Source organism: Lithobates pipiens, unplaced genomic scaffold, assembly GCF_037356315.1.
Source record: "Lithobates pipiens isolate NorthernLeopardFrog02 unplaced genomic scaffold, aLitPip1_a1.2 Scaffold_16, whole genome shotgun sequence".
In the NCBI taxonomy this organism is placed as follows: domain Eukaryota; kingdom Metazoa; phylum Chordata; class Amphibia; order Anura; family Ranidae; genus Lithobates; species Lithobates pipiens.
Genome location: NW_027507748.1, coordinates 50,837,059 through 50,864,023, shown reverse-complemented (window position 1 = coordinate 50,864,023; position 26,965 = coordinate 50,837,059). Strand labels below are relative to the sequence as shown.

At 45.6% G+C, this 26,965-nt stretch overlaps 1 protein-coding gene across 1 annotated transcript in view; it reads right to left on the bottom strand.

Moving 5' to 3' along the window:
* BACE2 (beta-secretase 2) overlaps positions 1–26,965 on the bottom strand; it is an 80,773-nt gene that overhangs the window by 20,699 nt on the left and 33,109 nt on the right. Inside the window, exons 2-6 of the mRNA XM_077479890.1 lie at positions 23,783–23,871; positions 14,767–14,983; positions 11,008–11,136; positions 8,859–8,993; positions 3,427–3,528 (exon numbers count right to left, since the gene is read on the bottom strand). Coding sequence (XP_077336016.1) covers positions 3,427–3,528; positions 8,859–8,993; positions 11,008–11,136; positions 14,767–14,983; positions 23,783–23,871 — 672 coding nt within the window. The remainder of the gene's footprint in view (positions 1–3,426; positions 3,529–8,858; positions 8,994–11,007; positions 11,137–14,766; positions 14,984–23,782; positions 23,872–26,965) is intronic.

The following is a 26,965-nucleotide window of genomic DNA, read 5'->3' as shown; positions in this document are numbered from 1 at the left end:
AACAAACAAAAAAACATGTCAGTGGAAAATCCCGCCAATGATCCGGACAGACGGCTCTGACATTTCCTTGTCACTGGAATTTCATTGAGAACTCCACCGTCAGCAGATGGTAAACTATGAAAACAGAATTTATTATCTATAGTGTTTCCTTATACAGTCACTTATCTGCGTTTCCTCATTCCCCTGTTATAGCAGTGATCTCCATCAGACTCATGTAATAGGTCTCAGGCTATGAATGGCTTTTGAAGCATGGCCGCCGTCTCCGACCAGCCCTCGCGCCATGGCCGCCGTCTCCGACCAGCCCTCGCGCCATGGCCGCAGTCGCTAGTATCCTTATATAACATGTCTCCAGGCTGTGACTGTCTCCTGCAGCTTGCCCCCAGTCTCTTACCAGCTCTCCTGTCATGGCCACAGCCTCTGGCCAGCTCGTGTCATGCCCACATTCACTAGTATCCTCATGTAATATGTTTCCAGGCTGTGACCAGCTCTCGCGCCATGGCCGCAGACTCTCACCGGCTCTCGCGCCATGGCCGCAGACTCTCACCGGCTCTCGCGCCATGGCCGCAGACTCTCACCGGCTCTCGCGCCATGGCCGCAGACTCTCACCGGCTCTCGCGCCATGGCCGCAGACTCTCACCGGCTCTCGCGCCATGGCCGCAGACTCTCACCGGCTCTCGCGCCATGGCCGCAGTCTCTCACCGGCTCTCCTGTCATGGCCGCAGTCTCTCACCGGCTCTCCTGTCATGGCCGCAGTCTCTCACCGGCTCTCCTGTCATGGCCGCAGTCTCTCACCGGCTCTCCTGTCATGGCCGCAGTCTCTCACCGGCTCTCCTGTCATGGCCGCAGTCTCTCACCGGCTCTCCTGTCATGGCCGCAGTCTCTCACCGGCTCTCCTGTCATGGCCGCAGTCTCTCACCGGCTCTCCTGTCATGGCCGCAGTCTCTCACCGGCTCTCCTGTCATGGCCGCAGTCTCTCACCGGCTCTCCTGTCATGGCCGCAGTCTCTCACCGGCTCTCCTGTCATGGCCGCAGTCTCTCACCGGCTCTCCTGTCATGGCCGCAGTCTCTCACCGGCTCTCCTGTCATGGCCGCAGTCTCTCACCGGCTCTCCTGTCATGGCCGCAGTCTCTCACCGGCTCTCCTGTCATGGCCGCAGTCTCTCACCGGCTCTCCTGTCATGGCCGCAGTCTCTCACCGGCTCTCCTGTCATGGCCGCAGTCTCTCACCGGCTCTCCTGTCATGGCCGCAGTCTCTCACCGGCTCTCCTGTCAAGGCCGCAGTCTCTCACCGGCTCTCCTGTCATGGCCGCAGTCTCTCACCGGCTCTCCTGTCATGGCCGCAGTCTCTCACCCGATCTCCTGTCATGGCCGCAGTCTCTCACCGGCTCTCCTGTCATGGCCGCAGTCTCTCACCGGCTCTCCTGTCATGGCCGCAGTCTCTCACCGGCTCTCCTGTCATGGCCGCAGTCTCTCACCGGCTCTCCTGTCATGGCCGCAGTCTCTCACCGGCTCTCCTGTCATGGCCGCAGTCTCTCACCGGCTCTCCTGTCATGGCCGCAGTCTCTCACCGGCTCTCCTGTCATGGCCGCAGTCTCTCACTGGCTCTCCTGTCATGGCCGCAGTCTCTCACCGGCTCTCCTGTCATGGCCGCAGTCTCTCACCGGCTCTCCTGTCATGGCCGAAGTCTCTCACCGGCTCTCCTGTCATGGGCGCAGTCTCTCACCGGCTCTCCTGTCATGGCCGAAGTCTGACCATCTCTTGTATCATGCCCATGGTCATTGCCTTTATCTTGTTATGCATGTGCCATTTTATGTGTGCATCCCTTTGATGATGTTGAGGGCTTAGATATCCAGAACATTGACCACCACTGACTTACATGCATCCTCCAGGAGTTTGAGGCAGCAAATGGGCCCAGCTGGCAAACATGCAATATATTTCACGAGTGTGAAGAGGAGACATGGGGCACATTTATTAAAAGACTAGAGGCTCACTATGCCCAGTGAGTGTTATAAACCAGGGGGAACCTTAGAAAGGATTTTGCCCTCACAGGATTGGCTTACCAGGGGCCCCTTCATATGTATGTGTTACAGTAACACACCAAGGCAGCTCTGCATTGTAATGCAAGATCACTACTGTGCGTTGTGTTACGCTGCGTCAGAAAAAGTGCAGGCGCATTTTTATGTTTGTTCTAGTCTGCAAGCGCCATATTCAAACCAATGGGGTGCCATAACACAATGCATGGTAATGCACCCACATTGATGCAATGCACTATAACGTCAAAGTATAAATAGGACCAAATCTCTCTGCCAACAGTTTTTTTTTTACTTTGCAGGCCTGAAAGTAAAGAAAAATGTAACTTCCTGTGTACTAAACCATCTCAAACAAGGTTAGCAGCTCTCATTCATTTTTTCAGTGAACTACAGAACTCATCCTCCTATGTTATGCAAATGAGAGTGGGAGGTATGTGTAGTGCAAATCAGGAGAGTGGCCAAAAGGTGACAATGCTGCTCTTCCATAGTACAGGTAAGGCAAGTGTCATCACCCTAGTGACTGGCTGAGATCTGAGCTGTCACTGGAGAGCTCAGATCACAATGACAATGTACAGAGCCAATTTGAGTAGCTCTGTACTTTGTGAACACTGTAGGTTAATTACAGCCATCACAAGCACAAACACTAGAGGGGTCTACAAACATTCAGCTACCCTTCCTTCATTGTGAATGGGCTGAATGTTTGTAAACGCAGCAGGAAGGAGGATTGCAGCAGGGTGAGAGTGAAGGGAGGGAGGCATCCAACGCGATTTAATTAAAAAAAAAAGGGTCAATGACAGCCACCAGGACAATGACAAAGGACCCAGGAGGTGACGCGTTTCACACTGTCAACAGTGCTTCTTCAAAACCTGCCGCACTTCCAGGATCAGGGAGGACGAGATGAGGACAGCACTTAGCGCCTTCTGACACATTTCGTTACATATGGCGTCTTCCAGTTCCCCCGGAAGACGTCATATGTGACGAAACATAAGGCAGTGGGTGCCACAGAGGGATTCTTCACTCAAGTGTCTGGTGGCTGAACACAGTCTGAACTGTCATTTAAGGGATCCTCCAGTGTTTATACTCATGTGGACTTTATTATTTGTAATTTTTTTCCACCATTTTTTGCAATTTTTTTTGATATCACCTAGATCATGTTTATGTGATGGTTTATAATTTGTTACGATACTTACCTTTTGTTCACTTAATCATTGCATTTATTAGCTTGAATATTTGAATATTATGGTATGAACTAGACCTATGGCAACGTCTCTATTGTTCCTTCAGTTTCTTGTAGTAAACTTCGTGGTATAACCAGTGTCTGTGTACAGGACCTTTTGGGCTTCTTAGGTCCCCCCATATAGGGGACGGCAGTTATTCTTTACATAGGAGGATCTTACCAAAGATGTCTGAACGATGGCATCCACCATGGCATTGAAGACCTTGTCTGGGAGACGCAGGAGTGTGGTGCCGCTGTCCACAATGGCTTTATCGCTGTTGTACTGGAAGAAAAAAAAATAAGTAGTGATCGTGTCCCTCAGATTAGACGATAAGAACTGGCATGCAAGCCTGTCCAGGAGACATCTAAATCTTATTATATTAAAATGTTAAAAGAATAAAATTTTTATATTTTAGATTTTATGGTCCTCTAACACCACATGCAGTGCAGTGCTAAAAGCATGGGAAGTAGGTTATATTAGAAGCGGTATTAAATCCTAAACCAAAAAAATATAATATATTTAAATCATTAACTGTGGCGGCTGCATTCGTTTTTTTTAAGGCTTTTTTCCCCCCCCTTCTGTTTTCACCTGATAATCTGCCCAGCAACACACCTTCTGTATTTATATAAATAGTATTCGCGCTACTATCGGGTGCTGCAGACACCATATGAGTCAAACAATTCTCAAAATGAAATCAGTACAAAAAAAAAAAAAAAAAAGTGGTTTTGCGCTCCTAACAATAATTAATCTCGTGATAATAAAGTGCTATATGTGAAATAAACAAATATGCATCTATCACCGTATCTCCTATATGGAGATCAAATAAATATGTAAAAATAAAAATAAAAAAAATATACCAATTGCAAATTCATACACAAAGATTTCATAGTGCTGACGTGCTAGTACAAAATCTCATGCAACTGAGAATAGCGCATAAACAAAAAAAGGTGGACTATAGTGGATAATAAAAATCTTAATCCATAAAATACAAATTGTTTCTGGAACAACAATAATCACAAGCAAACATATAGTAGCAATATAGCTATCATAAACAAATAAATAACTGTATGGACATAAATCAAGGTCCAAAGTGCAAATGAAGTGAAAGCTTCCTAGATAAACCACATGTGGTGATAATGTGAAGAGTGGTCCTTCGGTGTCAGTCACACCCGTGGAATATACTGGGTAATTACCTTACTGCTGTAAGGTAAACAGCATTTGAGAAATCAGCAGAGATGAATCCAGCGTGTTCCTCCTGTATAGCACACTATCGGATATCAATGGTGGTCACTCTATTCCTTTCCGGGGGGTGGGTCCCTAGGTCCCATATGGGCACTCAGTATGAGCAGTTAAAAAGAGAGAGAGCCATACTAGGTGTAGTATTTAAAACCAGTTTGCTGAATTTATTTAGCCAAAAAATTACTCACATTTAGTTAAAATCAAGAGCACAGTGTATAAATGAGCATCACGCTTGTGTCAAGACGTCACTTCCAGTGTTCGTATGCCTCTCTCCTACGCGTTACGTCACCGTCACGTGACATCAACAGGGATAGGCTATGGACGGCAGAAGTGGGCTTAAGTAGACAGGTATCTATGCTCAATTACCAATCCGCCATTTTATTGTAGACCATGGCGGAACCTTCTGTATTAGAGTGCCCCCACTCTGGATGAAGGAGCAACAGAAACACCTTTGGACAGCAGCACTGTTAATCTGGGGAAGGGGGGGGTGTTCGGGGGACTAGCGGATTTTAGTGGTCACATGATCGCTGATCCTTCACCACCACATCTGTATGCAGACCACCCTTGGTAACACCCACATAGGAAGTTAAAGTGGTTGTAAACCCCATTTTTAAAGTTTATGCTACAGGTAAGCCTATATTAAGGCTTACCTGTAGCTACCCAGGATATCTCCTGCACGGTTTTGGAGATGTCCCCTGCATGTGCCGATGACACCGGCACATACGCACTAGAGCAAACTGATGTAATGGCACCAATGTGCCGCTGCATCAGTCTGCGTGCTGTTACCGGCATCTCCCACGCTCATGCGTGGGAGCGACGCTATTGCGGGTCTGGCCAAACACAGCGCCGGAGCTGCGATACCCGGAAGTAACTCCGGGACGACATGTCAGCGGGCCGGAGGGGGAGAAGAGGACGGCTTTGGGGGCTTCAATCTGAGGTAAGTGTAATACATAATGAGCTAGTATGCTATGCATACTAGCTCATAATGTTTTTGTCTCGCAGGTTGTCTTTTTTTATACAAGAGTTTACTTCCTCTTTAAGCCTACACGATTGACAGGGACAGGCAGGCAGGGGAGAAAAGAGCTAGATAATGCTAGATATCCTCCAGGGAGGAAATGGGATGAGCTCTATCTGATTTGCTGTAGCTTCTATTCACAGAAGCTCACAGTGTGCAGTGAAATCAGAGTAAGTTATTTCAGTACAGAAGAGGAGCCTGTCCAACTGTGCAAGACTGAAGGGAAGGCTGGCATTCCCCTTATTGTTATATGGTGTACTGGGGAAATACATGTACGTTGTATGGATACCTTTTGTCAGCACTGGGTGCCTGGTGCTGGTAGTTTTCAGTGCAAGTTGAGAATTAGTGTGCAGAGTGTAGCTGGTCAGTATTTTGGAAGGTAATAATCCAATACCTTCACCAAGACAGCATCGTGATACTTCACCACTAAAGGAGCAGCTCAACTCCTAATCCTTCTGCAACCCTAACTGCTAACCTAACCTCCAAAGTGAGCCCAATACTAACCTAACCTCCAAAGTGAGCCCTACCTGCTAACCTAACCCCCAAAGTGAGCCAAATACTAAGGCCGCGTACACACGGGCGGACTGTTCGCCCAACTTAGTTTGTCAAACAATCCGACAAACAGTCCGCTCAAAATTTGCATGAGCAGACTTGACCACACACGATGAACGAACAGTCCGCTGAAAGCGTGCACGATGACGTGAACGGCACGTACGACGGGACGAGAAATACGACGTTCAATACACTGCAATGCAACCTTTGCCGTGTAAATCCTTTCTGAGCATGCGCAAAACTTAGTTTGTCGAACAAGCCTACACACGAGCGGACTGTCCACTGAAACCAAGTTTCAGCGGACTGTCTTACGGAAATTCCGAAAAACTTTGTTCGTCAGACTGTCCGCTGAAACTGTCCGCTGAAGCCCACACACGAGCGGACTGTCCGCTGAAACACTGTTCAGCGGACAAAGTTGGGCGAACAGTCCGCCCGTGTGTACGCGGCCTAACGTAACCCTCAAAGTAAGCCCAACACTAATCTAAACCCTAAAGTGAATCCACCACTAATCTAACCACCAAAGCCAGCCCAGCACTAAACTAACATCATAAGTAAGCCCATCACTAACCTAGCCCTCAAAGTGAACCCAATACTAATCTAACCCCTACTACCTTAACCCTCAAAAGTAAGCGCAGCACTAACCAAACTCCCAAAGCAAGCGCAGCACTAACCAAACTCCCAAAGCAAGCGCAGCACTAACCTAACCTCCAGAGCAAGCGCAGCACTAACCTAACCTCCAGAGCAAGCGCAGCACTAACCTAACCTCCAGAGCAAGCGCAGCACTAACCTAACCTCCAGAGCAAGCGCAGCACTAACCTAACCTCCAGAGCAAGCGCAGCACTAACCTAACCTCCAGAGCAAGCGCAGCACTAACCTAACCTCCAGAGCAAGCGCAGCACTAACCTAACCTCCAGAGCAAGCGCAGCACTAACCTAACCCGCAAAGTAAGCACAGCACTAACCTAACCCCCAGAGCAAGCGCAGCACTAACCTAATCCCCAAAGTGCAGCACTAAGCTAACCTCCAGAGCAAGCGCAGCACTAACCTAATCCCCAGAGCAAGCACAGCACTAACCTAATCCCCAGAGCAAGCACAGCACTAACCTAATCCCCAGAGCAAGCACAGCACTAACCTAATCCCCAAAGTGCTGCACTAACCTAACCAAACCCCTAAAGTGAGTCCACCACCAACCTAACGCCAAAGTGATCCCACCACTAACCCAACCCCCAAAGCAAGCCCAGCAGTAAACTAACCACTAAAGCGAGCACAACACGAACCTAACCCCCCCCCTCAAAGTATGCCCAACACTAACCAAACCCCTAAAGTAAGCTTGGACACCAAGGCCTACTCTTCTGCATACCTCGCCTGCTCCTGCCCCCGGAGCCTCTATGGACTCGCACAGCCAGAAAAACCTGATCCGACATTTTATGGTTAAACATATGGACACCTTGTTTATCAAGTACTACAGGAAATACAAGCAGATTCATCTGTAAACAGTTATACAGTCTCAGAAAACAAACTACCACACCAATGGTAATAATGTTCTGATTATGTATATAAACACATGCAAAATGTTATTACACACGCAGGCTTTCAAGAACCTATGTCTGGGCTTTTAAATAGTTCTGAAAATGGTAACAAGGAGGAACAAACCTGAACCACTTTATAAAAGGAAGATGATAAGGGACCCACACAGCTTGCATCAATTTAGCCAATAAAGAGCATCACTTAAAGTGAACCTTTAGCCTTTTATCATTCCCCCCCCCCCCCCCCCCCCCCTACAGTTCAGGTTTGTCCTTCTTGCCTAGCTGAGGATGAGGTTTCCAGACCCCACACATGTGCAGGAAAGCGGAGAGTCAATCTGGTATTCGTTGTGGCATTTCTGCACATGTGTGTGGTCCTACAAAACTGCCTCCTGGGATTTCCACATCACTCATCTCAGGGTGCAGATCGTGGGATGGAATGTTGCGGGAGGTCTGCCAGACATTGTAGAAGTCTGCCAGAAGGTTGTAGTGCGTTTGTGCATGCATAAGGGGTCCAGCAAAGATCCCTGTGGTACATCTGCGTATGCCCCAAAAATGTATTCAAGATGGCGGTGCCGGATATGAGCAGTGTAGGGAGAACTTTCCCTACAAGCAAGACAACACTGGACTCCATGGACTAGTATGGATTTTTTTCTCACTTGTATACAGGAACATGTTTATGGATTAACATTTTTTATTTTTGATAGCAAGAGTGAAGCCTCTCTTCAACCACTTCAATACCGGGCACTTTCACCCTTTTCCTGGCCAGGCCAATTTTCAGCTTTCAGCACCTTCACACTGTAAATGACAATTGTGCGGTCATGCAACACTGCACCCATATGATATTTTTATAATTTTTCGAGACAGATAGAGCTTTTTTTGGGTGCCATTTAATCAGCCCTGGGTTTTTTATTGTTTGCCAAGACCAAAAATTTAGAAAAAACCCTCTTGGTTTCCTTTACACAATTGTACAAATTAGTAGTGTTCTCTCCTTCACAGATGAGGCTGCACTGATGGGCGCCAACGAGGCTGCATTAGTGTCCGAAGGACACCGCTCACCTCCGATCACCGTGCTATGTGTCCCCCGGGGTGAGTTATGAGGGCCATCATAGGACATCCAGTCAGAATCGAAAAGCCACCACCCAGCCGTCATTCTGCTATAGGCCAGCCGGGAAGATGTTAAAATCAGGACTTTCTGCATTACTCAGTGGCTAAAATTAGTAGAAAAATTACAAATACCTAAATAAGATAAATCATTTTACACAGCATTATTAGATATCGTACCTCTTTACAGTCCAGGTTTAAGTTCATCCCTCCGACTTCAAACTTGAGAACTTCCACTTGATAATACCACTCCTCAGTGATGGGAGTGTACCAGATTTCACCCGTGTAAAGCGCTGGTTCCATCCCACCCATGATCTGCAAATAGAACTATTAGAGTAGATCTGACCTCAAACAGTACAAATTTGCCATCTTCTAGTTAACACCTAGAAATGCTAATTGTGCCCCTGAAAAAAAATACATGGTGTTACATTTGTAGTTGTACATCTGCAGTGTAAGAGGCCCTTCTGCCTCCAACTGCTTTTTGCTCCAGGTTTAGGGTAAGATTTGGTAGTCTCATTACTATGCTGCTCACTGTTCTCTTTGCTGGAGAGGAAGCTGTACTGGAGGATGTGCAGTGCAAGAATCTCCCTGCTCCATTCATTCTGTGGATCTGTGCTCCTATATGCCAAGAATTCCGGCCAATTCTTGAATATGACCCCACAAGATATCAGATCACCATTCAACAGGGGAGTAGCTCTAGCATGAAGAATCAAAGCCTGATGGCCACCTCCATGCAGAGACACAGAACAAGACAGAAGTCAGTAATGGGGAAGCGATCTGCTACAGGGAGACCATAGGCAATACTGGCGACTAGTGCTTTGTCCACTGCCTGAATTTGTGGGTATTTCTTTAGGTGATGAAGTCACAGGAAGCAATAGAGCGGTTTCTTGTTAGAGTAAAAATAATTCTGGGACATCTAAAGGGGGTGGGGGGGTTGCGGGGGAGGATGATGGTGGGAGGTTTGGGGGTAAATTTGGTTAATGGGCATACACTTTAAATAGTGTTAAAACATTAACATTTCAAAAAAGGCTACAAAATGTTTAAAGCAATCTGTGTGTCCATTGGGAAATCCCCTAATTTCCTGCTCCAGTGTTACAGCAGGAAGTGATGTAAAATCTCTCAGATGGGGGGTGCAAACCATCTAAAACTGAAAATTGAAATTTTAGATCGACTACAGCTTCAAGAAAGCACATCCAAGGCACCATGCTCCCATTATTTAAGGCTGACTGTATGTCATGCCTTTTATACGCACATTTTCTGAAGACTTCAGTCCAGTCACATCAGACGGAGTGGTCCTGTCTGGCTATTCTCTAGGCCAGCGGTCTTCAAACTGTGGCCCTTTGTTTGCCTTTATCTGTTACTCCCACTTATCTATTACTCCCACTGACACAAACTATGGGCCACTATTCCTTCTACGGACACCGACAAAGATGGGGCACAATTCCTCCCACTGACAAGAATGATGGGGCACAATTCCTCCCACTGACAAGAATGATGGGGCACAATTCCTCCCACTGACAAGAATGATGGGGCACAATTCCTCCCACTAAAACCCAACAATGAGGCACTAGTCCTGCCACTCACACCAAAGATAGGGCATTGTCTACTCCTACTGGGCCTAGTCTGGCCCCCTAAAGTATGAAGGACAGCAAACTGGCCCTTTGTATAGAAAGTTTGGAGACCCTTGCTCTAGGATAAACAGGTGTGTAGGTGCTACAACCTTCCCAAATAACAGCTCCGTCCGTTGCTCAGACCTCAAGGCTGCTGACACCTCCAACATACCAGAATGAGGAAAGGGATGGTCGGCACTCAGGATGACATCCAAAAAAATAGTATTCCTTTATGGAAAAAAACATGAACAACATTGTAAAAACAGCCTACGCATTTCGGATGTTAGTCCTTGGTCAAGGCCGACTAAACGCCCGAAACATGTAGGCAGTTTTTACATCACTGTAAAAGAATACTATTTTTTTTTTAAATGTCATCCTGAGTGACGACCATCCCTTTCCTTATTCTCTAGGATGGTCATCCTTGCTGATGCAGAAATTTGCAATGACATAATGACATCAGTGCCAGTCTCTACTGTTGTACTGTGAATACATGCAATGCGATGACGCCATATATTCACAAGACTCCACAGACTCTGGCCACCAGGACATCTTGTGGTTGTGAAGAGGTATTGCGTAAGACAGCTCTAGATTAAAAAAGGCAAATATTGCAGCAAGAGCTCCTTTTCTTTTTTTCTTTATACAAACGCGCCTTGTGAACATTAAAAAAAATAAAAATAAAAATAAAATTATAGGCTAAAAGCACCACTGGATGTACTTACAAGACTGCCGCCATTATTTCCAGCCCCAGTTGTGGGCAGCCCAGCCCCACACATCTGCATGGAGAAAATGTTCGGAATATCTGCCTGCTTTACCAAGGAATCAAAGAACGTTTCCACTGAGCTTGACGGCTGCAAAGTTATATATAATATAAAAAAAGAAAAGAAAAAAAAAGGAAGTTTTATACAAATTGCTTTACACAATACATTTTGGCTATCAACATTCTTCACGTTAAGTTCCCGATTGGAACCAAGGCCCCTTTCGTGCTTCACACTTGCAAGGCACTGTAGGTCAATGCTTGGGTTATGGGGCACACTGAAGGCCACAGTAGAGATTCTGATCTCTGAATTGAAGATGGCATCATAAACCAATGGTCAGAGATCATAAATTTCTGCTGTGCCTTTAATGAACTGAAAAGAAATACAAAGCTGATGCAATCACAACATCGAAGGACTGGTAAATTGCAATACATTACATTTCTGTTTTTGGATTAAAAATAGGAGATTTTGTTAAGTGGCGAGGGATTATCGTAAATCCTCAGGGGACCATAAGTTGGCAGTGTTCGCTGATGACCCAATCTTTTTCTTACAGATCCACTCACCTCTCTACCGAACCCCCTAAAGGCTTTACAGGTGTATGGGACTTTGTCCCGTTTCAAAATTAACTTTGCGAAAACCTCTGCCCTTATCTCTGTGGACTCTGTGGCCTCCGGCCTTCTTCACGCCATCCAGCGGGCATCAACAGCCATTAAATACTTAGGCACCAATATCACTTCTGACCTGTCCAAACTACATGAATTAAACTTTGAAGCAAAATTGAAGGAGGACCTGATGCACTGGCATTCTTTAACCCTGACATGGTTTGGCAATTTGCAATGCCCTCAAAATGACAGTGCTACCTTGGATCCTCTTTCTACTGCAAGCCTTGCAAGTCAGACGCTGCAGAGACTTGCTCTTCTGGATATTCAGACATATTATAAGGCCGCACATCTCGACAGGATTGTTGATTGGCATTGCCATGGGGAGGCCAAGCTCTGGGTCTCCATGGAATTGGAAGACTCTCAAGGTACGGCTCTGAGTTGGCCTTGGATATCATCCTCTATACCTAGAGAGCTGTGCATACATCCTACCTTGGCCAGTATTTTACAGATTGCTCAGGAAACTTTTTGAAACTCTTCAATTTCTTCACGCCCCTCGCCCACGATTCCCATCTCAGGTAATCCCAAATTAATTCCCGGTCTTCAGGGAGGGCAGTTTTGTAGTCTTAAAGCTCAGGGCTATACTGACTTGATGGGCTTTCTCACATTCACAGGGACTTTAGTTTCCTAGCTCATCTTACTGACCCTCCTCTGGACTTTTGGGGCAGCATTCAACTGCGTTTTTCTCCGACGTTGCTCCCATACCCCAGGTATCTTACGCCCACTGACGTGTTTTGAATATCTATGTCACAGAGGGGAACTGATACATCATTCCCTCTTTGCTATATTCCTCCCTGGAGAAGAACATGTCCCTCCGTTTCTCACTAAACGATCTGGCTCAGAGTTTTACTCCTGCCCAAAGACTAAAGATTCTCCATTTTGCTAAAAATTCATCCAATGCCATGAGGGTACAGGAGCCATGTTATAAGATCCTTACTCAATGGTACAGGGTCCACACCCAACGTCAACGTATGTTCCCCCAGGTCCCAGACTCCTGTTGGCATTGTGGCATGGTGGGCGGGACTATTCTTCCCATTTTTTGGGAATGTTCTAAAATTCAACAGTTTTTGCAAGATGTCACCACTATCATTAAACAGCTTACAGCTGTCGATCTGCATGCTAACCCGGAGGCCTGTCTATTGCATTTGACAAAAAAACCTATTAAAAAATACAAAATTATTCCTCACGGTGCAACTCCTAAATGCAGTGAAGACCTGCATTCAGCCTCGCTGCAGAGAGGCTGACCCACCTACGAAGATTCTGTGGTTCGCTAAAGTCAACTACATACGAGACATGGAAGAATTGTGTATGGAAACGTGGAGGCCGTGGAATTATTTTGTGTGTACTGATGCCTACCTCAATGAGCTCTCCACCGCCCAGTGAACTTCCACATGCCTTGCCTTACCCAGGGAGAGGGATGACCGGGTAACCCTAGCGCCTTCTCTTCCCCCCTGCTCCCAGCCCCCCCCCCCCCTTTTTTTTCTCTCCCTATCGGTCCTCTTCCCTGTTTCTTTTTCCTCTGCATCCCTCTCTGGTCCTGTTCACCTTCCCTTAGCTCTGCTGTCTCTTTATTCCCTGTTCCTCCCAATTACATGATACGAGATGACCACTCACGGTCTTACACTTGCCGACACGCATGACCTCACCATGTGTGCCATTTCTTGTTTCATCGCCAATGTTTTGATGTTTGCTCTCCTGACTTATGGGTGAGCAGCATTATATATGCTACAGTCGTGGTATTGGATTAGCATTTTGAATACTTCCTATGGGATCTTTGTTTTTTGTTTTTTTTGTCAGCCGTCCATATATTGAAGTTTCTATTGTCAATGTACCAAGCTGCATATTTCTATTGTATATGTCTTTCTATGACTCTTTTATACTAATAAAGGGGGATTATTACAATTCTGGTTAAAGATTGTGCTTTCCTTTTATATCTGGAATATGGTCACCATATAGCAGTCTGTCGCACCTTACACTCCTTTGCTGTAGGGATGACGGAGCAGGGAGTTTACTGCAAGTGTAGAGGGAGGGAGTTTGAGGGACAAAAGATAAGCAGTTCAGGTAAATGACTTCATGTGTGGACGTTGTGTTGACTTTGGGTGTAGCGAATTATCCTCACATAGAACAAACATAAGTATTGACTTATCACCTATAAACTCAGCACAGGAAAAACACAGAAATCAGGTTTGGCTATATACGCAATTCGCCGTTTTAACAACTGGCCTTGCGCGGGGTTGTCCAGCTTTCTCCAACACAATCTCTGCATTGCATCACTATAATGAAATGTGCAATGCCCAGTCTTTGCTCTCATTGGCAAGCATTACCTTATTGGGAGGACAAGCCAAGCTCCAGGTCCAACACATTTTATACCTGTGTCCATCCAGGACAGGTAAGGGTGGAGGAAATAACTATAATATTTACCTTATTCCTCACAATGGCACGCTTCCTCTATGCTGTGTGACTGGTTCCTTGAAGACTCTTCTCTAAGGTGCTGTGATATCATCACATATAAAGCAGAACCAATAGCCCTGTACTGTATCTGAGAACAGCTTGGGCCTGCCCACAGCCTGGAGTGTTGGAGGAAAATGGGTAAGCTCTGGAAGCCTGCCCAGGGCAAGGGAAAAGGCATCACAGCTTATTCATCTTCCTATACTTACCAAGCATTGTTTTACCACTTGCAGTGTGGAGGAAGGGAGTTGACATTGCACTGCCCATCGCACATTGCAGGACTATTGGTCCTGCTTTGTATGTGATGATATTAATGTGTGACCACCAGCCATTGACAAGTCTTCAAGGGACCCGTCACACAGCAAGGAGGAAGCCTACCAGAAAAGACTATAGTAAGTATTAAAGCTTATTCCTCTACTTACCAAGCATTTAACCCTTGGAGTTCCAAGGGTTGGGGTGGTAGTTTGGCACTGCAAGAGTATTTTTTTTTTTTTAAACTTCCACGGGAGAGCAAAAGGCCATGGCAAGTTGAAGCCTATAGCTGTCTTTGTATGCACTTACATAAAACTGGAATTTGAATACAAAACATTATCATTTAAACCAAAATATGTCTCACCTTAGCCAATGTGCTGTAAGCCAGTCCCAGAATCCCTTGCCATTTGATCTGTGGCATGAAGAAACTTTCAGACTCCAAGATAGAAGCGATGTTGACCAAATATGTTCCATTCACTCCTTTTGGGACGCCGATAACATCTTTTCCAAGAACTCCAGTCCAACTTCCCTGAGTGTATCTGACCGTTACCGCTGTTCCAAGAGACTGGTATGTAGAGGACCTGCAAAATCAACTCATAATGTAATCCTTGCAGCCATGATATGCACGGATGTCAAAACAATTGGCACTTACTAAAGCGCCAGAGGGGACAAGGAAACGTGAAACCACCGTTGCATCAGAGGGGGCGGGGTCACCCGTACATGTCACTGGGTAACCCCAGCATTTCCCCTTGCGTCAGAGGGGGGCAACGTCACCCGTTCACATGTCACAGGTGGCCCCGTCCTCTGTTATTTAAGAACTGTCATTCTGCCGGGCGGCTCCTATGGAGGAGGCTGTATCGTTCATGGATCGTAGAAGCATTACAAAATCGCTGGAATTTTTTTTTTTTTGTTTTGTCTTTATTAAAAGGACTTGTGCCAAGCTGCGTGTGTTTGTTTTTTTTACCTTTTTTTTGGGTGAAATGGTAGGAGTACAATGTACAAAAAAAATAAAAAAAATTTGTAATCCTCCTACGATCTATGAACGATACAGCCTCCTCCATAGGAGCCGCCTGGCAGAATGACGCACGACTTGTCCTTGGTTATTTAAGAACCATCATCCATGACCACCCGTGACATGTGGACGGGTGACGCCGCCCCCCTCTGACGCAAGGGGAAAATGCTGGGGTTACCCAGTGACATGTACGGGTGACCCCGCCCCCTCTGATGCAACAGGGTTTTCTTGTTTACTCGTCCCCACTGACGCGTCAAGGGAAACCAAAACGCAACTACAGCAAGGCGGCCATCAGTCTTTTATAGTTTCTCTCTTCAGGAAGCAAGAATGCTTCACCTTTAAAGTGGTTCTAAAGGTATCGCAAAATTAAGGGTTTCTCCATGTTAACTGCTTGCCGACCGCCTCATGCCGATATACGTCGGCAGAAGGGCTCGTACAGGCAATCTAACGTACCTGTACGTTGCCCTTTAAGAGGCGGCCAGAGGGAAAAAACATTTTTTTAATATATTTTTGGGGGATATTTATTATAGCAAAATTTAAAAAATAATGTGTTTTTTTTCAACATTGTCGCTATTTTTTGTTTATAGGGCAAAAAATAAGAACCGCAGGGGTGATCAAATACCACCAAAAGAAAGCTCTATTTGCGGGAGGGGGAAGACATTCATTTTGTTTGGAAGCTATGTTGCACGACTGCGCAATTGCCAATTAAAATAACGCAGTGCCGAATCGCAAAAAGTGCTCTGGTCAGGAAGGGGGCAAATTCTTCGGGGGCCGAAGTGGTTAAAGAGGTTGAAAAAAAGGCTGTCTTATACTTTACACTGAGATGAGTCATTTGGGAGTGTACATTTTAACTTGAGCTATTGAATCCAGTAAACATTGTTCTTCTCCTTTTCAGGAAGTGAGGGAACTGGAAACATGTTAAGAGGAGTACCTGCTAGCCAAATAGATTTATTAATATGCAATATTTCAATTTTTTTTCGAATAAATGTAGTGGATAGCACATTTTCACCTAGCAGCAAAAAGGGTCGCTGGTTCGAATCTCAGCCAGGACACTACCTGCCTGGAGTTTGCATGTTCTCCCTGTGCCTGCGTGGATTTCCTCCGGGTACTCCGGTTGCCTCCAACACTCCAAAGACATGTTGGTAGGTTAATTAGATCCTGTCTCAATTGGCCGTAGTATGCGTATGTATGAATGTGAGTTAGGGACCTTCGATTGTAAGCTCCTTGAGGGTAGGGACTGATGTGAATGTACAATGTATATGTAAAGCGCTGCATAAATTGAGGCCTATATACAAGTACCTGAAATAAATATAATAAAAAAATAAATAAATAAAAAAAAAGATACAAAATCATGATACATTTCCGTTTTAGTTTTTTCCCCCCTAAGAAAAGAATGTAGCTTATTAGCTCAGCTGTCTCTGGTCAGACAATGACAATATCCTCGGCACGTCAGCGTCGTACATAGATGTGGATCAGCAGTGGTGTCACTGCCTTCCTAGCAAACAGCACAGTTCCCATTACGTGTGTCGCCGCTGTTGCACAAGGATGGGAGGTGTTTAAAGGACAAACAAACTGAGAGTAAACAGTTCTCTGGGATTTAGACAAAATCCTCCAATCTTATCGCATTGTCAGCTTCACAGACAGATTAGTAACCTGAAACTCCACTCTGCAATCTCACTTCCCTTCCGCCTGCACTGCACATTGCCTGCGATTCCCTATAGGAAGAGTCTGGCTCACTACCAGATACCAGGGTATAGAAAGTGGTCACAGCTGGGCAAACCCTAACAGAGAAGAGTGATTTTTTTTTCTTCTAACCAATTGATCTATGATTTGATCAAAGCGATCAGATCTTCAAAAAAATTGAATAGCCATACCTTCCCTTTCAAAGGACGTAGACTCAATTTCGATCAAATTCAATTGGCCAAAGCAGAAAAGACATAGAAATACCGTCACCTGTAAGTCCAACTAAGAGACTTTCAGGAAAACCTTGGAGAGAGAGCAGCTCGGCCCATTTTCCAGGAAACACATGCAGCCGTTAAATTCCTCTTTTTCTACCATGGCTCCAGTTATTCTGTGGTCTCCAACATACTGGAAAACAAAGCACAGAAAACCACCAAGCAACCATCATAGACACTTAAAACCCCTTCCAAGATAAAACAAGGGAGGGAAGCAGCGGTTGTTCTGAAAGGCTCTTAGAAATACCATCACTGGTAAGTCTAATGCCACACACGTGGTTTTCCCATCAGAATAAACTACAAAGGTTTTTTCGACTGAGTTCCAACAGAGTTCCGCTGAAACTGTCCTGTGTACACACAGTCACACCAAAGTCTGATCGTTAAGAATGCGGTGACGTACAGCACGTATGACGGGACTAGAAAAAAGGAAGTTCGATAGCCAGTAGCTTACGTCTCATACTTGCTTCAGAACATGCGTCCGTAGGAACAGCTTGTCCGTCGGAACAGCATACAAACGGTTTTCCCGATAAATTTTTTCCGACGGAACCAATTCCTAAAACAGGGAAGAGGAGGGAAGGAGAAGAAGAAGAAGAAGAAGAAATGAAAAGCTTCCGTCTGACTTTTTCTGTCAGACATTCCACTCGTGTGTATGCGGCATTAGTCTTTCTCGAATCGCCTTCCAGGACAACCTTGAAGAGGATAACCGAGAAACCGCAGTACCTTCCTTCTGAAGGCTTGATCTGTGGTGGACAGCAAGTCCAACCTATGATGTTGGAGAAATGTCGAGTAGTTGGACCAAGTGGCAGCCTTGCAAATTTGTTCAGGCGTAGCACTGGCCCTTTTCGGCTCAGGGAACTGCCATTGATCTCGTAGAATGAGGTTTTGTGACTGCCAGGGCCTGAGGCTCAGTGGCTCTTTTTGCCGATGTGATGGCTACCAGAAAAACTGTCAGTAGGTCCTTTCTGGGTGGCAGCTTCCATGGAGGTACTGTGGCAAGGTTTAGTAGCGTCTCAAACCAGGGCCTTTTTAGCCAGAAGGGAGGGACCAGGATCAGATTGGTATTTTCCTCCCTGAATTTCCTTAGAACTAATGGTATCAGGGGAAAAGGGGGAAAGGGGGAAAGGCGTAGCACAGCTGGTAATGCCACGGATGGGCGAGAGCATCTATGCCTACTGTCTGGTCTTCTCGGTGAATGGAGAAGAACTTCTGTACTTTTCAGCTCTGTTGGTTGGCGAACAGATATATTTGAGGTTGTTCCCAAGCTGCGGAGATCATCAAGAAAACTTCTTGGTTCAGACTGCATCCTGCTTACACCAGCCTCCTTCTGCTTAGTAGGTCTGCTAGCAGATTCTGGGATCCCTTCAGATGGACTGCTGACAATGAGGCCACATTCTGTTCTGCCCAGGCAAGTAGCTGACTGGCCAGCTCCTGGTTTCTTCAGTTGTATTGTCTGAGAGAACCTGAACGTGGTGTCTCCTTACCACTTGTTGAAAAGCTAGGAGACAGAGAAAAATCTCCTTCAGTACCTGTCAATTTGAGGACTTGCGGGCTTCCACTTTGGACCAGGCCCCATGAGAGGTTTGACCATCCAGGTAGGCTCCCCAGCCCCAAGAACTTGCGTATGTTAGAGGTTTGTCTAGGGGAGAGACCCAGGAACAGACCTTTTGCCAGGTTGGTTGAATTCCTCCACCGCCAGAGTGCCCGCTTTACGTTTGAGGTACATTTTGATTTGTTTTTCTACCGTCTTCTAGTGTGACCATCTTTGTAAAATATTCATCTGGAGGGCTCTGGAATGTAATCTGGCCCACTGAATAGCTGGAATTGATGTCGTGAGAAGGCCCAAGACTGCCATGGCTGATCTGACACAGAGAAATGCGATCTTCTCCCTCTTCTCCTGTGGCAGAGAAAATTTTTGAAGCACAGAGTTTATGGAGAACGTTATCTCCTGTGTGAGCTCTAGATTCGATTTTTCTAGATTCAAGAGCCACCCTAAGTCCTTGAGGCGAGCCTGAGAAACCTGGAGATTTGTCAAGACTTGTTCTTTGGAGTCTGCGAAAAACAGGTCATCCAGATGATATGGGATGACTGAAATCCCTCTTAGCTTCAGAGGTTCCAGAGCTCCTACCATTATCTTTGTATAGATTTTGGGGGAGGACAAAAGTCCAAACGGCAGAGCTCTGAATTGGAAATGCCAGACTGAGGTCACCAAGTTAAGGGCCAGACATAGAAAGCATTGAGAAGTCCGAGTTATCGGGACATGTAAATAGGCATCCCTTAGATCTAGGGATGCCATGAAACAGTCTGGAGTCATTTCATGATTGATCTGTTCAGAATCTTTAAGTTCAGAATAAACAGATACTTCCTCAAAGACTTCTTCACCAGGAAGCCTTCCTGACTTTTTGGGACCTGGATATTCACTTCTTGTTGAATCAGATCCTGCAGCAGGCTCATCATGGCAGAAGCTTTTTCCTGATCCCTTGGCAGGGCCATAACACAGAATCTGCTCAGGGGTGGCTCTGAAAACTCCAGACTGTATCCCTGGGAGATGACAATTTTCACATACAGCCTTGTAGTTTTTTTTCCACTGTAGGTGAAAGGCAAACAATTTTCCCCCTACTGGGGTAAGGCTGTTATTTGTTTTTAGGGAGCTGCTCTGGGGAGATCTGAAGAGAACTCCTCCTCTTCCCTTACCCCTTTGGGAGACCCGGAGGCTCTTGTGGTCTTGATCCCTATTTTTGAGGGGCTGTTGAACAGCATGAAAATTATTTTTGATCAATTGTTTCTTCTTGGAAGGGAAAGTCCTTTTCTTGTTGGCTGTCCTGTCCAAGACAAGGTCTGGACCAAAAAGAAGAAAACCCGAGAAAGGTAAGCCGCACAGCCTAATCTTGGAAGCTGTGTCACCAGACCAAGTTTTTAACCAGGCAGCACATCTGGCTGAATTCACCAGTGCTGACAACCTTGCTGACATCTTAACTGATGCAGAAGATGCAGCCGCCATGTACTTTACTGCCTTCAGTATCATTGGAAAGGACTCCAAAAGATCTTTCCGTGATGTACCTGCCTCTACGTGGCTTTTCAGCTTCTCTACCCAGCATTCAAGGTTCCTTGCAACAACCATGGAAGCCATAGCAGGTTTGAGGCTGGCTGATGTGGAATCCCAAGCTTTTTTTAGGATAAGAGTAGACTCTTATCCATTGCATCCTTCAGCACCCCCATATCCTTGAAATGCTAGGTTTGTGCATCGAGAAATTTGCGAGAATGCAGCATCTACCCGTGGTTTCTTATTCCATACCCTTGACTCCTCGTCTTCAAAGGGAAACCTTCTCCTAAGGGTCTTGGAAAAGAAGGGGCCTCTCAGGGTAATTCCTTTCCTACTTTACCTTCTCCGAGAGAATTCTATGGACTGGGAATACTATATTTAGCGTCATCCAGTCCTTGGTACATTATGTCGTGAACCGACAGTTGCACCTTCTCCTTCTGTATTTCGAGGGTGGTGTAGATCGCTCTCAGAAGGTCATCCACTTCCTCCAAAGGAATGGAACCTATGGCTCAGCTATCATCTTCCTTCTCCTCTGGAACCCTGAGGGAGGGAAGAGTACTTGCCCCCTTATCACCTGAGTCCACAACCTTTACTGCACTGGAGGAGGATGCCCTCAGGCTGGATGGTGGATGCTGGGGCTTGACCTGGACTGCCGGGCTCTGTACCAGCCTGAACTTGACTGAACTCAGTGATCTCGTAAGTTCCCGTACTGAAGAGAACAGGTCCTTGTATTGCTGGGATGTTTCCTCTTCAACCAAGTCCCTAATACAGGGCCTGCACATTGCCTTCTGCCATGCATCTCTAAGGGGGTTCTTGCAGGAGTTACATTTCCTCTGACTTGGTGGATTTGAATACTTGGACTTTCCTAACGCTTTTTCCTGCAAGGAGAAAAAAATTAAACTCTCCTAGGGCCCCTAACATAATTTACCAACCCCTAGTGCACAGATCGACCACCACCAGACAGAAAGGAAACAGCGCCCCGAGCAGTGCAATCCCAACAGAAACTGCCCAGATTGCCTTTATTCTGGGTCAGAATAAAGGCACCACTGTAACCCTCTTACATTGGCCTGACCGGTGCTTGGGGCGCCTGCTTCCATCATGGCTGTCGGTCTCTCCTCCATCTTTGGCAGAGAACGCAGTGGGGTACTGTGAAACCCACTGCAGGCCTTTGCATTCCCTGAGCTAGAGAGACCGGGGACTCTGTAACACCCCCTGCCCGTACTTGGGGGGGGTGCTGGGATGGTCACTGCAAAAAGACACAGAGATAAGCCTACACCCTCCACCTTGGAGACAGCACAGCTACCTCCACCTTGGAGACAGCACAGCTACCTCCACCATGGCAGTGGAGCCATGGTGGAAGAGGAGGGATTTAAAGGTTGCATGCGTTTCCTGGAAAATGGGCGAGCTTCGCTCTCTCCGAGGTTGTCCTGAAAGACGATTTGAGCAATAATCGATCGTTTTGTTTCAGTGAGCAGCAGTGAGATACTTGCTCACGAATTTGATTACATTCTCGACTGATGAAGTTAAGAGATTGCATGATAGAAACAGAGAGGAGACTGAGGACTTGTGATTGTAAGTTACAATCATAACTGATTTATTAATCGAAATCTCCTTCTCTATGTGTGGCAAGAGAAAATTGCTTGATTCCCCAACCAACGTTAAACAGCATGGATGGAGGAACCACCACCACTGGATTCAGGCAGCCACAGTTTGCGTGGCTGATGGTGCTGCCAAATAGTGATGGCATTTGAGAAGAGCCCATCTGCCGGGAGCCCAGAAGAGCCCATCTGCCGGGAGCCCAAAAGAGCCCATCTGCCGGGAGCCCAGAAGAGCCCATCTGCCGGGAGCCCAGAAGAGCCCATCTGCCGGGAGCCCAGAAGAGCCCATCTGCCGGGAGCCCAGAAGAGCCCATCTGCCGGGAGCCCAGAAGAGCCCATCTGCCGGGAGCCCAGAAGAGCCCATCTGCCGGGAGCCCAGAAGAGCCCAGACCACCTGAGAAGAGACCACCAGACAGAGGAAAGGGAATGATTTGCAGATCACAGCCACTGAACCTATATTTTTAGAAGGGGTGGTCAGCAATGGCAGCCTTCGAACCTCCTGAGAACAGGATTCCTTTAAATCTAAACTCCAAGCAAACCGCTAAATACACAGATAAAATACATACACCAATCAGCCATAACTTTATGGCCACTGACCGGTTAAGTGAATAAAATTGATCATCTGGTTACAATGACATCTGAAAGTGGGTGGGATGGATTAGGCAGCAAGTGAACATGTTGTCCCTGGAGTTACTGCGTTGAAAGCAGAAAAAAAACGGGCATCATAGTTTGTTGTGTATGGGGCTGTGTAGATGCAGAATGGTCAGGGTGCCCATGTTGACCCGTGTCCACAGCCAAACGTGCCTACAATGGACATGTCAGCATCAGAACTGTGTGTGTATACTGTGTGGCCCCATAATCTATTGCCTGGGGGCCCCATAATCTCCTATTGCCCAGGGGCCCCAAAATCTTCTCCTATTGCCCGGGGGCCACATAATCTCCTATTGCCTGGGACCCCCTATAACCTCCTATTGCCCAGTGGCCCCATAATCTTCTCCTATTGCCCGGGGGCCCCATAATCTCCCATTGCCCGGGGGCCCCATGAGTTGTCAGTCTGCCCCTGGTCTTGTCCCGCCCCCAGTCTGACACAAACCTTGAAAAGAGAGGCAACAGACTAACAGCTCATCTCTCCATCACTCTGCTCTTTCCTCCTATCAGCATGCTCTTTATTAGCACATGAGCACTGTAGATTGATTGCCTCCTTGTGCTGTGTCTCCTTTCCATAGTCTCTGCTGCAAACGGACAGTAAGGATTACGGTGGATTATAAGGAATGCTGTGTCTTTTATATATGTACAGATACATAACCCCTGTATGTCAGGGGGTGATTCGATGTAACTGTATATGAAGTAATTCAATTTCAATGAGTGCTTCATTCTACTTTAAACACTTTACATCCAGAAGGTTTACCTCCCCTTTCATGACCGTGATCTGACGCAGTAGTGCCACCTTTGCTGCCGTATATGTAAGTTTGATGGTTGGCAAGTGGTTAAGTCTGAACCCCAGCCTTTCTTTGTGTTGCATAGTTGTCCAGGCTCGTGTGTGTGTGTGTATGTGTGTATGTGTGTATGTATATATGTGTATATATATATATATATATATATATATATATATATATATATATATATATATATATATATATATATATATATGGGGGGGGGTGTATATATGTATGAGGGTGTGTGTATATATGTATGCAAGTATGTATGGCAAAATACAATCAGAAATGTAACAATTCAATATGCATTGAAGGGAAAGTAATTTGTATGTCACTCACGCTGTAGAATCATAATACTTGGAAATATCCGGATTCGGAGCTCCGGCAACTGCAAAGTTACTGCTTCCCGTGTCCACCAAAATATTAACCTGAAAAAGAAACAAAAATGTATTAAGTCTCAACAATGTAATACCACATGCATACAGCAGGGGGCTCCAAACATGGTCAGCTTTTACCCCAAATTCAAAAGTGGGTGGCAAGCCTAAAAAAGGACTGTGGCTACATACGATGCCGACATTTATTTAAGCCATTCGTGTTCAACAGTCAGCAATGCCTTATGGGACCTGTAGTTCCACAACAGCTGGGAGGGCCACAGGTTCAGCACTCATAATTTAAGCAGTTGCTTTTCAATTAATAATGGAATTAATGTTTGTAAATACTCACCTTGCTCCAGTGCAGAGAAGTTCACAAGCCCCCTCACCGATGCCCCCCCCCCCAATCAGCGGCGGGGATCGACAGCACACCAGGTGGGGGGGGGGGGGGGATCAGGCTGCGGCGGCCATCTGGCAGCATCTCCTGCATCCTCTTCTCTTCTGAGATCATGGCGGCTTCTGCCGTGAATCTCCTCCCCTCCTCCCAGGCGTCCAATAGGATCGCCTGACCTTTCAGCCAATGGTGAACCAAGTAACAGACCTGCGCTTCCCGATTGGCGGAGAGGTGATTCAGTGTTAGAAAAGCAAATATTCATTTGCTTTTCTAACACACCTGGGTGCTCAGGTGTCAATGCTCTGTGCCATGAGTCCACCCTATTTTGAAGCCTATTAGAACCCATGGCTCTAATCAAGTGCTTAAAAAAACCAAAAACACACCTATGCATGAATCAATTAACCATATGGGAGGGGGGAGTTGCAACCGTAATGGACAGGCCCTGGTGCGTATGTGCACGAGTTGTCATTTATTCTACCATCCAGCAGATGGCAGGATTGTACACCAACATGAGCATGAGCAGATTAGTGTACACGCTAAACAGTCTTGCAAACAGAAAAGTAGAAAAAAAAGTGACAGTTTCGTGTCCAATTAAATTTGGAAATCCTGAAAACATGACCTGTTGGGGGCGCCTTGAGGACTGGAGTTGAGAAACCCTGCACTAGCTGTTGGGGGGCAGTAAAAGCCCATGGTCAAGATGACTAAAATAGCAGATTTGTTGGATTGACTTCCCATGTAAACGAATAATTGAAGCAAAGACAAAAGGAATGTATAAAACGTATTAATTAAGTGGATTTACCATCACTACCCGGGCCTGGAGACAGAAGCACACAGAGGTTTCAACAAGAATGCGATAATGGGGAGGTTGACAGCGAGCCAACGTTTAAACAGCCGCGGCTCTGACAGTGCGGAGATTAATACAGCGCTGAGCGAGCAGTTTTGGAAATATGTTAATACAGCAATATATGGAAAATCCGAATAAAAACGTACGATGGGCCTATTAATCTGACAGAAAGGTCAGATCTCATGTTAGGGAGAAATATGCGGAGTTCCTCTGTGCTGATCAGGAATGTTACACGGCTTCCTCCTCTGCAGTATAGAAAAGACGCATTCATGGCCCCTCCCACAAGCCGGTGTCACCCACATACGGGCCTGGCAAAGGCCACACAGGACCATTGTATGCTATACAATAGCCATGGGGGAGCGGGTCGGGACAATCCTATAAAAAAAAAAAAATAATGTTATATAGTTCTTAAGACTGGCCCGTACTGCGTTCTGGCAAAAATATCAACCTTCAGAATATATGAAAAAAATATCTTATTACCATTAATAATTATAGTAGATTTTGTTTATTTATTTTTTATATTATATTAACTCTTTCATGACTAAGCCCATGTCTGACATTTGGTGTTTACAAGTAAAAATCCATAATAATTTTTGCTAGAAAATTAGAGCCCCCAAACATTTATTTATATATAAGAGACTCTAGAGAATAAAATGGCGATTGTTGCAAAAAAAAAAAAAAAAAAAAAAAAATATAATAACATATACACACATATATATATATATATATATATATATATATACACATACATACACACATATATTTTTTATATATTATATATATATATATATATAAATAAATATAATAACATATACACACACACACATACATATATATATATATATATATTTTTTTTTTTTTTTTTTTTTTTTCACCTGCTCTAAAAAAAAAAAAAAAAAAAAAAAAAAAAACAGTACTGGGATGATGCCTGCAGCATCATCCTGGTACAACCCCCGAAAGCCGAGTACGTACATCTGCATACGCTCAGCGGGAATGGGTTAATATAAAATACATATGTGATAGATATATATACATACATACATACATAGTGAAAAATAATTTGATCCCCTGCAGATTTTGTATGCTTGGCCACTTACAAAGAAATGAAGGGTCTATAATTTTTATCATAGGTATATTTTAAATGATAGGAGAGAATATCAACCAAAAATCCAAAATAAAAAAATACACATGATACAAATGTTATAAATCGAGTTTCAGTTCAGTGAGTAAAATAAGTATTTGACCCCTTTCAGGTTTTTTTTTTTTTTTTGCATATTTGTCACACTTAAATAACACAGATCATCAAGCAAATTTTATTATTACACAGAGATAACCTTAGTAAATACAAAATGCAGTTTTTATATGAGGGTTTCATTAATTAAAGTGGCGTTCCACCCAAAAATGGAACTTCCGCTTTTCGCATTCCTCCCCTCCTCCGGGGTCACATTTGGCACCTTTTAGGGGTGGGGAGCAAATACCTGGATTATAGATTTGCTCCCACTTCTGGGCATAGATCACCGCAGTATCCGCAGCGATCTACACCATGTCCAGCCCCTCCTCCGCCCCCCCCCCCCCCCCCCCCCGCTGATTTCTGAGAGTTACACAGGTCCCAGAAGACAGCAGGGACCAGTGAGATTGCACAGTGCGACTCGTGCATGCGCAGTAGGGAACGAGGCTGTGAAGCCGCAAGGCTTCACTTCCTGATTCCCTTACCAAAGATGCCGACACCTCCACCTGAGAGCCGGAGGGACAGATCGGCTTCAGGTGAGGACATCGCGAGCGCCCTGGGACAGGTAAGTGTCCTAATATTAAAAGTCAGCAGCTGCAGTATTTGTAGCTGCTGACTTATTTTTTATTTTATTTTTTTCGGCGGAACTCCACTTTAAAGCAAAAAAGCTGTCCAAACCAGCCTG